General features: G+C 43.3%; 1 protein-coding gene across 2 annotated transcripts; it reads right to left on the bottom strand.

Annotated features, from left to right (window-relative positions):
• Positions 1-6,483: 6,483 nt before the first annotated feature.
• arf1 (ADP-ribosylation factor 1) lies at positions 6,484-10,937 on the bottom strand. 2 transcript variants are annotated; one of them, XM_049010914.1, is made up of 5 exons: positions 10,781-10,937; positions 8,585-8,756; positions 8,121-8,231; positions 7,421-7,545; positions 6,484-7,336 (listed from the first exon to the last, which is right to left on the bottom strand). In XM_049010914.1, exons 2-5 carry the CDS (start codon positions 8,730-8,732, stop codon positions 7,175-7,177), a joined length of 546 nt encoding a protein of 181 aa, XP_048866871.1. In that variant the 5' UTR covers positions 8,733-8,756; positions 10,781-10,937; the 3' UTR covers positions 6,484-7,174. The 2 variants fall into 2 exon arrangements, with proteins under 2 accessions (XP_048866871.1, XP_048866870.1); XM_049010913.1 differs by having other exon boundaries at positions 10,647-10,846.
• Between the last annotated feature and the right edge of the window lie 1,395 nt (positions 10,938-12,332).

Below are 12,332 nucleotides of genomic sequence, written 5' to 3'. Positions count from 1 at the left end.
ATAGAATCGTACAATTGTAGAAAAATACAATAAGTATAGAAATCTTTTTATAAAACAGACTACTGTATTTCTTCAAGTATGGAAGTGAAAATGTGCGATATCTATAACAGTGCCTGCGTTGAGATGGACTGAGAGGAGATGTTCTATTGGCTAGTATCTGGGGGCAGGGGGTGCCTCAGGACAGCAGAGTAGTCACAGTGGGGGGGTCTTTATGCAGCTTAGCCCCGAAAGAGTTGGCACAGCCGCGCGCACACACACACCACGATGTCAGGCCAGCAGGGGGTGCCGGCGAGAAAGCAAAAGGGCCTCCAGCGCCGGACACCCGCGTGACCCGCCACCGCTCCCGCGGCTCTTCATTTGTCACTCGTTAAAGGAGCGCCCCCTGCTGCTGGCACCGGCGCTGCATGCCACAGGCCGAGTTGCTAGGCGAGGCCCAGGGGTGGACAGACCCACAGAGAGGTGGTGGCTGGGGGAGGGGGCAGAAAAAACACCAAGACCTCAGGCCTCTGGAGTCACGCTGGAACACAATGCACCATGGGAGGGGGGGGGGGGGCATGAGTGATTGGGGGGCAGGGGAGGTGAGGCAGAGAGTTCAACCCACGGATGTTTAGCACTGGCCTAACCCTGAGTTACTTATAAAAAAACTATGCAGGAAAACTATGAAGTCATACCATTTGTAAATAGTAGTTATCAAACATAAGGAATAAATAAGAAACCAAAGACCACGCCCCAACAGATTTTTTCCCCTATTGGCAGCAGCAGAAAATTTTAGGGGCATCATTCTTGTGAACTAGGTCTCTAGGAATGAGCCTAAACTAGGTCTCTAGGAATGAGCCTAAACTCAAAACAACTCGCTAGCCCCATGGGTATCGATTCCAGGCGCTGAAGCCCAGGAAGGCTGGCCTCCCCATCGGCTTCCGCACCCACATGTGAGCCATTTCCTACCCAGCCTGAATTCGTTGTTAAGTAACCTGGGCAGGGTTATGTGAAACGACTCGAACTCCAACTGCGATAGCGTTCTCAGAATTAACTTTCACGGCTGTGTTTGTTCGGCCAACCAAAGAGTTGATTTTAAATAAAGATAAGAAATAGTATTAGAATTATGTAATACTGTGATTTAATGTGTAACCATGCTGCAAAGAAGTATGTAACTTACTGTTATGTTACCAAGAATATAAAGTTACGGATATTTTGCCCTCTTTTATCAATTAATCTAATGAGATTCTAATGAGCTTCTGCGCAATAATTGCGAATCCCCAGCACCAACCTAAGCACTGAATGTAACATCATAAATAATTATTACAAAAACAATTTACTCTCAAGGCACGTGTTAACACCCCTGCCGGGTGCTGACCCTAACCCTGTTGGTTACGAACTGCACACACTGTCCATCCCCGCGAGCTGGTGGGATGGTCCTGAGTGGTTAACACATTGCTTTCGGCTTTAACAAAGCCATCATTTCTGGGACCAGGATACCGGGGCGAGCGGCCCAAGACGAGATAATTACAGAACGTTTCGTGTAGATGGATAATAGCCTGAAGGCCAAAGTTCATCTTACAAGATTCTACCAATCAAGAGACCTGACACAAAAAAAAAATCTACTTTATAATTTCAGTCCGAAGGTGAGATGTATGGGGAAAAGAACCATAATTACAAGGCAGAAGCTGATTAATAGCTGATTTGTTTGGATGGCTTCATAAAATCACGGCCTTAATGAAAGGCATATAAGCCTGACCGGGCTAGTTATTGAACCTACTGCCTTTACTAAAGTCTACGGAGACAAATATGAGCTGATGTCACATCGAGTGAAAAATAAAATTTAACTTTCTTGATCCAAGCATCGCTCGTCAGATTGTTTAAAAAAAATCATCGTATAAAACTCACAAGAATGCTTAAAGCCTTCAGCGTCACACAAAAATTTGCAAGGTTTGTCATGTATAGCAAGACAAAGCTTATGCTCAGTGTTAAAAGAGAAGCAAATTTGCAGTTCGACTTGAAAACAGGATTACGAAAAAAAACCAGTTAATCTTGTATGCACATGCTTTATGGGTCATTAAAGTCAAAATCACAAAATTACACTTTGGGGGAGGGCAGTTTGTAGCCAGTCACTGGAGTCTGACGACTGGCTTTATTTGTATTGATATGCCCCCCCCCTCCCCCAGTTCCCCACATGTACTGGTCTGTTCCATTTTCTGACCTCCAGGAACCAAGATTCCATTTCGATGGCAAATTCCAGAACCTCTGTTTCTTGTGTTTCATTTTCCCCCCCACAAATCCAGTCCCTTGCTCTTTACACTTACGATGTGTTTGCCCTGCTCACATCACTCTGCAGCTTGGGAAGAGGACGTCTCTTCACGGTCCTGACTGTGGATGTTCCTACATGCACATGGTAAATATGAAATTGCTGTCGGCATTTCAGTGCTGAATCCTGGGTACGTTTCCTGCATAGGTACGTATTCTGGTCCTCCACTCCTGAAACGCCCTCTGATCGCCTCTCCTCTCCCTTCAGTGGACTTAATTTTGCCCACGCGCCCTGGGGGAACAGGAAAGTGGAGTCTGGGAGTCGTTACGTCTGGGGGGTCGTTTTCAGGGCCGGTGCGCGCCTGCGTCACCTAGGTGCAAGCGTGTGTGCTGCGGTGGGAAAGACGCGAGGAAGCGGGTTTTATAGAGGGTGAAATTGGTGCATATGAATGGGCCAGGAGACATAGACTCAATCAAGGGCTTTAGAAGCCCACAGTCCTCCAGGCATTAATGCCACAGAACAAAGGGCTGGGAATCAGGGCCAGACGCTTGTTGCTAACTACACCATGACATGCGGCAGTGGCAGGAACGGGTTACATTTTTGTGACCTTTAATGTGGATTGTGAGCAAATCTAACTCCAGTTCCACTGCACTGCTATTGTTACTTGTGTATTATGTGTAGTTTTCTCTGCATAATAACTCCTGATGTAAACAAAGGCCTCTCCAGTACTTTTATAAATCCACGTCAAGGGATTTATCAGAATCACAATCAGAATCAGATATACTGGCAAATTATGTTAAATCACTCATGGGATTTGGGGTAACACTTTACTTGACGGGGCACTATAACAATATAGTATTATGCTATTACTTAAACACAAACTAAGTCTTAGTTACATACTGATTTAATGTTAATTCATCATTAATACATCGTGATGCATGTTTTTTTCTCAAGCAGTTACTATATTTGTTACTGTATGTGTTAATTCTGTAATTCTTTGTGAACCACTGAAGGAACTATAGAAGGAACAAGTTGTAAACAACAAGTGAAATACCGATCTCATGTTCATTTATTGTGACGCATCTTTTATTTCAAGTAGTTACTATATTTGTTCATATTGTTCATTATTTGTACTTCACTGAATTATTACTAAGTATTTGTGCCCTGTCAAGTAAAGTTTTACCGAATTTGGTTCTGGTCAATGGTGTCTCTCAGGTTAGACAATATACAGTACAGACAATGAACAAATAATTTACAGAAAATATACAGTATACAAGCCATATATGGATTAAATTAAAGACAAGTGATACACATGAAGAGCAAGCAGCAGCAATGATCATTACATATGGGAATGAGATTGTACAATACAGTATTGGTAGACGTGAGACATAACCTGCAGACAAGCATGTAAGAGAAAGTTTAATATTGTGGGGGGACACATTAAGAATTTAAATGCAAAGGTCTATTTAATGAGGGCGGGAGATGAGTGAAGCCAAATTAAATATTGGGGGGTATGCCCTCAGTTGTAAATTTGTCCTGCAACAATCTGAAATCAAACCAAACGGAAATTAAAATAGGCTTTGATCTGAGATGTCATTACGTCATTCAGCTGATGGGCGAAAATGGATGAACAGAAACCTACCAATCAACATGAGATGCCCAGAGAGCTTGTCGACCAATAGCCTCGTCTCGATGTGGATTGGGACTGACTAGACTGCTCCCATGCATGACAATAGTGAAGCCAGAGCTTCAGGAAAGTCTAGTGAGAGTGAAAAAAACACCATAAATATAAATCTCACATTTAAATCTCAAACATATGTTCCTGATTGAACAGACACATTGAGGAAACGCTATTGCCTGTCATTGAATAGAGTGCATCTAGCTTCCTGTGAATTTTGCACACGCAGCTGAAAAGTATCAGTAGAAATATCAACCTACAATTGCAAACCAGTTTGTAAGAGTTCATGTGGGATGTGTTCAGGGTAGCTATGAGTTTTGTTGCATTCACTTGCTCCACTACGGGACTTTGATGCTGCTGGAGTTTTTCCACATTTTTACTTACGGGCATGTCCTTCCTGCTCCTGTCCTGCTCTTCAGCTCCACGCACCAGCAGCGTGGATGTAATGCCTGTGAATCAATCCTCTGGGGCCTTTCGTACAGATCAAAGGCACGCTCACTTCCTTCTTAAGTACTTTCTGGCAAAGCTTATACAGCATGTTAAAGGCCATCGAGAATGTAATTAACTGAAATTATCGTGTTTTATGGCACTTGGTAATTGCTCTCTTATACACATATGCAGACAGCCTTTTATTTGAAGTATGGGGCTTCTCATGAAATAAGACCCTTTACCTGACCTTTTCAATCGCGGGTGGGAAGAGCTGAGATGAGTCTTTGTCCGTCGGCAGACCGAAGTTTAGATACCGCATTGCTGCATGACAGTTAGGGACCTGTCTACCGCTGACAGAAACTGATAGACCAGTGTCAGGTGTCTGGCAAGACCCCCCTCGCCCCCACCTTTGTCTGGCGCTTACTATGACTCAGAGTCCTGCATGTTCATCACTACGGCGTGAACGCAAAGGCGGGCGGGGAAGGTGTGAAGCTGATGCCAATGCAGCCAAGCACACAGCTCTGTGTGCACAGGCAGAGTTTGTATAATAATAGCTTATCCCCCCCTCCCATGCTGGTAACCGATTGGCTGTATTCGCTAACGTTCGCTTCAGCTTTTACAGGCAGCACAATCTAAGCCCCCCTTAAATATGACATGTATTGTTTATCACAAAGGGTATAAATCACTAGTTGTTTCAGAATGAGGAAGCCGGTGAAAGAGGTAGGAACCGGAATGACCACATTAAGACCACAGGAAACTGGGTAATGTGGCGTCAGCTGAATAAACACAGGTTGCGGAGCCAGTAGGTAAAAGAACTAGCCATGCCGAGAGCTTTTTTCTCGCCCGCGCACAAGGGCGTCCTCTTACAGCATGGCAAAGGGGATTTGACTGAGGTTGATTTGAAAAAGCAGCCACCTGCCAACCGGCTGTGCCAGCACAGACCTCACATGCAACGGAACAACAGTATAGTAAGATTTTTAAGGTCATCAGGCAATGGATTTGCAATGTCTAGCCAGGCATTTATCTATATGCAGGTGTGCAGGCTTCATCACATGACAACACATATGCATGGAGCTGAAAGCCACTATGACAACTTAATAGAAGGTTCTTGTTTCCATATAGTACGAGCAGGCCACAAGTTTAAAAGGCGAGACAGGCACAGGAAATCGGTCATACCCGTGCTAATTTAATCAAAACGGACAGATCCAAGCTGAAGACCAAGCCGAGTCTGTTAACCCCAATTTAACACCCAAAATATACGCTGTATGGCTTCGACTACATTCATTTTACAGCTTCGGTCCGGAGCTGCGTTAAGGGGGGGGAGACGAGATGGAGGGAAACGAAAACAAAGACGAGAGAAAACCTTCATTCTACGCTTTAATTACAGTGCTTTTCTTTTAAAATGATTCAAAATATGTTTACATAAAAAATGTAAATCACACCATGAGAGTCTGCTTTGGGAATCCCACATACTGGTGCCTTTCCAGACACAAATCAATCAAGACTTAAAAAAAAAAAGGGGGGGGGGGTGTGTGCTTGGGGGATTGAGGCAATTATATGTTGATTTCCAGTACATAAAAAAAAATATATGTTCTTGCTGCAGTACAAATGCTTGGCAACTGCCACACTTTTTGTTGTTTCTTTTTGCAGAACACTAAGAAGGAAATGGCCTCAGACGTGCTCGCTGGGGCGAGTTTCTTTGCAGATCTGAACAGAGGGGCACCCTCAAGGTGACAAACTGTTTGCAGTAGTGCTTTCAAAATAACACTGCAGCAAGAGGAACGGCAGCAACAAAAGGCCAGAGAGACATGCTGGGAAAGGAACCCCACCACCGAGCTAGGAACAGCGATAGAACAGTTCAGAAAGAGAACCATTTGAAGGAACTAGAGTAAAAACCTACAATTCAATAAAGATTAACTAAAATGCATTATATATATATCAATAAGATTAGGGCACAGGTGAAAACAGACTACCGACTGGCTTGCTGGCACACAGCAGGCAGCCAGGAAGGTCCAGGATCAGAACATTCCTCACATGCATCGTTATCCTTTTCAGAAGCTTGGGGAGCTTTAATAGGTACTTTCAAAGTGCCTCTAATGTAAGAAAAATGACAATTCGTGTTGCAGGTTGTCACTTTTTGTTTTTTTTTTTTTATAAAGTTGACTTGGATGCATTTAATCGAGAAACATAACAGCGTAACATACTATTAACACAGGGCGCACTAAGCAGATTCATGCTTTGTCTGGTAAGATCACCAAAGCCAGGACATACTTTCATGAAGGGTAACCATTGCTACGAGTGGTTCATCGCCCGCCTCCGAGTTCTTCCATTTCTTTCAGTGTTTTACAAGGATGTGCCGTTTCACTGTGGTACCGGGCACCCAACCAAAAATAAGAGGGGAAAATGTTTCAGTGTACTCAAAATAACGTGGAAAGGCTGGCCAATACAGCGACCACGTGGATGTTTAAGAGAGCATCGGCGGGCTGCTTCTATCCCTTTCCAGGACTACATACAATGCAGGTCTGTCCAAGAGTACAGCAGGAACATGAACGGAAAGGCAGAGTACATATTGCATAAGAGTGCCAGAAGCAGCCTCACTAGAAAAGACTATTTACATTAAATAAGAATCCTGACTTCCAAAGCTTGCAAAAAAACAAAAAAAAACAAAACAAAAACGAGTGGCTCATAATTTATATTGACGAGAGATGAAATGAGGACAGCTTCCGGCATTCGATACCACAAAGTAGCGCAGTTTGCAACATCAGAGAAGTAAAGCAAGAGTGAGGAGAAGATGCAGAGGAGAGGGGGCAGGTCGGAGGAGGGAGCTATTTCTGGTTTCGGAGCTGATTGGACAACCAGTCCAGTCCTTCATAGAGCCCATCACCACTGGTGGCACAGGTGGCCTGGATATACCAGTTCCTGTGACGCAGAGAATGCAGTCCCAGCTTGTCGGTGATCTCGGCAGCATTCATGGCATTTGGGAGGTCCTGAAACAGAGAGGGGGGGGGGAATTAGACATGGTGAATCAGGAAAAAGGAGAACTGTGCTGCATTGGGACAAAGGCACGGTACCTGTTTGTTAGCAAATACTAATAGAACGGCATCTCTCAGCTCATCTTCAGCCAGCATCCGCATGAGCTCCTCCCTGGCCTCGTTCACTCGCTCTCTGTCATTGCTGTCCACGACAAAGATAAGACCTGCGGGGGTAGGGGATGGCATGCTCAATGACACCTCAAAAACGGCCGATGCTGAGTCACTGCACTGCATGCACACCACTAACCAGGGTATAACAAGGGGCAGACAGTAGTAGTATACAGGTTGTTGCTATGATACTGGTTATTACTGTATCCTGCTCCATAATTGACTGCCCCACCCACACACTTAAGTAATAAGTTACCAAAACAAACAAGGAACATATTTGAACTTGGAGCCAGTAGCATGGCTGTCAAATGTTAGTGTCGGGATGGGAGGCTTCATACACTATAAAAGTACATTTTAAATGAATAAAACTGTACATCTATTACAAGACTTTTGCTACTTTACATCTGCAGAATAACAATGATATGGTTCAGCCTGGGTCATTTCAGATTTAGAAACTTGAATTCTGGTTTGATTATAAGTCTGGTTATTCTACATTCGAGCCTTTTGCCATTCTCCTTCAGGCTACTGGCAAAAGTCCAGCTCATCAAATTACTCACTCAGAAGCTACAGTGACTCCAGCCAAGGAACAACCAGCCGAACGGCTCTCTCCGGATGCCGGTGCAGAACTTACCCTGTGTGTTCTGGAAGTAATGGCGCCACAGAGGTCGAATCTTATCCTGGCCACCAACATCCCACACTGTGAAACTTATATTCTTGTACTCCACTGTCTCAACGTTAAAACCTTGAGCAATGCGAAAGAGACGGTCCATAAGGCAGGGCACACCAGCATACAAAACACTTGGTATGGCCCACAGAAACAAGCATCACCTCTATGTACATACACAGAATTTGAACACGCACAACATACAAGCAAATCAGTTCATTTTTACACAACCTCTCCCCCATCCTCAGCAGGTTCATGCCTATAGTATTCAGAGCTTTACCTGACATTGAAATTTCAGATAATTTAATTAGATTTAAAATAAGTCATCAAAATTAAGCAAAATAAACACCTGCTGAAGAGATCACAGACTGGGTGGAGACAAGAGTTTGACAAGCACAACAGTGACAAAGCAGCCTAAGGTAACTGCTTACCTATAGTCGGAATGGTGGTTACAATTTCCCCAAGCTTAAGTTTGTAAAGAATAGTAGTTTTTCCAGCAGCATCAAGACCCACCATCAGGATTCGCATTTCCTTTTTGCCAAAGAGGCCTTTGAATAAATTTGCAAATATATTTCCCATGTTTGACAAGATACAAACAGTGATCTGGAAAAAAAAATGGTGAGAGAAGGCCGAGTAAAATATTTATTTCAACCTGGGGTAAAAGAGCAGGACAATGTTTTGTTTCTCAACATCTAATGGAGCTAGAAACCTATGACAACGAAAGAAACTACAAACCATTCCTCTATATGAAAGATATCCCTTCTAAGATCTGCTACGATAAGCCATTAGCAACCTACACATTCCAAGTTATCAAAAATAAAACAATATGTTTGTCTGTGAGCCCACTACAACATATTTTAATATAAAAAAAAACACATTTAACAGGATGGGTAGTTTTCAAAATTGAAAAGGACAATGCAAAAGATCTGATAAACATTCTCATCTGTGGCATTATAGAAATACAGAGTCACAAGACGAAAAAACACTTAGTACCATACGACCTGTCTGAAGCGTAAATATTGACTAAGCACATGGACATATGGTGTATTATTTCCAAGTTATAAGCTGTGACAATGCTGACTTCATCGTGCCCGCCTGAGCCCCCCTTACACTGCTCCAGCAAACTTGCAGGAATTTTTTTAAAGTGACTCACAGTTCAACCTTCATATGCAGTGCTTGTACATACGGGATAAGGATGTATGACCTTACACCCTCCATGCATTGCACAATGACTTCATAAAACATGAGGATTATCACTGATAGGCCGCAAATCTTATCCTACGAGAACACTACCACACTCTGTGTTAACAGATGACTGATAACCAGCGCTCCATAGTTCTCAAGCAACAAGTCAGTCATTATAGAAACGTCACCTGAGCACCAAGACGGTTTTCTTCCCTGTGACCAGTTTCACGAGACAGAAATTTAAACTATCCCAATGGCTGAATGAAAGGAAGTTCATCATTTTGTGCCAGTCAAATGTTATAAATATTCTTGATTAAAAACCTTTATCGTATATAAAGACACAAATCAAATGTTCGCATCAAAGCCTAAAAAAATACTAGACCAGAATATGCTTAAATTCTTAGTTAAAATACAGCGCACATAGAATTGACCAGAACCGTCAAGTCAACCAAAGCTGAGCATCTGACATCTGAAAGGTCACCCAAATTACTGATTTGCAATTAAGACTGTTGTCTGTGACTGTATTGTGTGGTATTTGGCCTGTTGTTATATTTCCTTGTCGATATAACTATAATAAAATTAGTTACGTTTCTTAAACTTGATTAAGCTGGAACGGGGAAAAACAGCTAAAACTTAGTTTAGTTTGCAAAGAGAATCCCATATCATGAACTGGACAGCAAAGTACTTGTTTTTGTTGATGCCGTACGATTAACTGGCCGATAACCTGTAAGGGAATACTGAACAAGCACAGAAACCGTTCATAAGCTAGTTGGAAATACAAATGTTAAAACATATAAAACACATCGACGCACTAACATATTCACAATGAATACGTTTAGCCAAGCACCCCCGCAACGAACAGCCTGCGAGTTTAATCTAAGGTAGCTAAACCTCGCCAGGCCGCAACCGTGAAACCTTTAGTTAACATCTGCCTTAACGTTAACCAGCGAACATCTACGACTGGGGGGTCACTAGCTAGCTGTGGACAAGTCCGGATGGAGGGGGGGGGGGGGCACGTCGTCAGCTTGCCAGAATGACAAAGGAACATAACTGCGGAGATCGCCCCCCATAATCAAAGGTCCCCTAAGAAGGCTAACTGGATAGCCGGCTAAGCGGCTTCTCTTACACATATCTGCTGCTAATCACGACTGAAGACCAAAAATACAATATATCCGCCTATTTGTTACTTCAGACCTGTTCACATATATATTTTATTCCAAAAAAACCTAACCAACATCCACCGTGTGCGCTTCTTGCTCAGCGCATGTAGCCGACAAGCTAAGCCGACTAGCACAACTACTTGTTTACCTTTTAAGAAGAAATCCCAGAATCGACCACGCGGTTATTTTCACCTCGTTACCTCGGCAGGCGTATGATATATTTCGCTTAGTTAATTACTTAAGCCGAAATCTTTAACGAGAAACGTGCCGAAAACGCCTCACCAAAAGCTACGCCGACAGGGTCGTCGCTTCCTCCTCAAGGCGTTTCCACAAGATGGCGGCTTAAAGGCCACGTCGCTGAAGCGCTCGGCTCGTGGGTGTGCGCTGCGCTCGCGGAACCGCGCCGGTGGGTGGGGCTTCGCACTGCAAGCACGAGCAGCGTCCGCACACGTCACAAGACGCAAACATCCCGTAGCTGGTTTTTTAAAGGAAAAAAAGCACGGTGACATTAGAGCTGAATACGACAGGGATGTGTCCATTTCATATCCGTTTTCAATATATTATTAGAGTAATCCAGAAGCATACATAAATCTAGTGTTATATTTGTACCAGGAAAAATCCAGATAAGTAAGCCTACTTTGGATTGTATGCGTACAGTTCATTTAAAATACATGTATTATAAAACAGAACGTTTAAAAATAAATATTGTTTTGACTGAAAAGCGCAATGGATTCACGATTGTACAAGGATGGTACAGATAATTTAGAGATGATAGTAACTGCATGTTTGTGGACTGAGAGAAAAAAACACAGGACTAGAAAAGCATGCAAACTCCACATACAAAAAGGTCAGGGGCAGAACTTGAACGTCCAGGTACCGCAGACTGAGCCACCCTAGTGCCTGAAAAGTATTTTTCCATACATCCATCCATTTTCTAAAAACTTATCAAGGTCAAGGTCGTGGGACGGCCTGGAGACCATCTCTAGGCGTAAGGTCCTATGGACCTAGGGCAGGACATCGATTCTTCTCAGGGCACATACATGCACACACTGGTACAGTCACATGCGATGGGCCAACTATCTACATACTGGAGTAACTGGGGAAACACCACACAACACAAAGAAACTCCACATAGCTATCGTAAGGTGCACCTCAAAAAGAAAGACGTAAACTTGGAGCTGGGGCAAATTTGAACCCCCAAACCCGGTGGTACCCATTAAGCTATCATAGTCACTGGAAGACTGGAATCACTGGAAGACTTTTGTTTCCTATCCCATCCACTGATGCCCCCTATCCCATCTTCACTGCCATTCCCAAATAAGGTCCTCAATTCTTCCTTCATGCCTCATGTGAGATGGTTTTGGTTCCTGTCCCACCCAGAACAATACAGCAATAAACAAGAGTGTATATAACAGCTGCAGCATGTAGGAAAGATGAGTGTCAAGTCATATGCATTTGAACCATATAAACGCTGAACTCATTTTGGTTTACCTGTCATTAACCCTTATTGCACTGGAGGCTATGAAAACCGAGCTATATTAAATAAAAGCAATATAAGCACACAAAAGTGGATCATTTCATGTATTTTAAAGATAATTACAAGTGATCTTCAGCACTCCAGACTGATACCAGACTTGATGACAGACAGATTTGTCATATACTCATTCTTGAGGGCTGCAATAAAGAAACCACTGTCACCCAGCTGATACGCGGACTTGTCAGTCACCTTCTGCAGGGTTTATTACATCCCTCGGAGTCACGGGGCTCAAATATCACTCCGTGACAACTTGATGAGCACTGAACACATAGAGCAACACATTGTAACTGTTAGGAT

Source organism: Brienomyrus brachyistius, chromosome 4 (assembly GCF_023856365.1).
Source record: "Brienomyrus brachyistius isolate T26 chromosome 4, BBRACH_0.4, whole genome shotgun sequence".
NCBI classification, from domain to species: Eukaryota; Metazoa; Chordata; class Actinopteri; order Osteoglossiformes; family Mormyridae; genus Brienomyrus; species Brienomyrus brachyistius.
The sequence above is the reverse complement of the archived record's forward strand: the minus strand, read 5'-3'. Positions and strand labels throughout refer to the sequence as shown.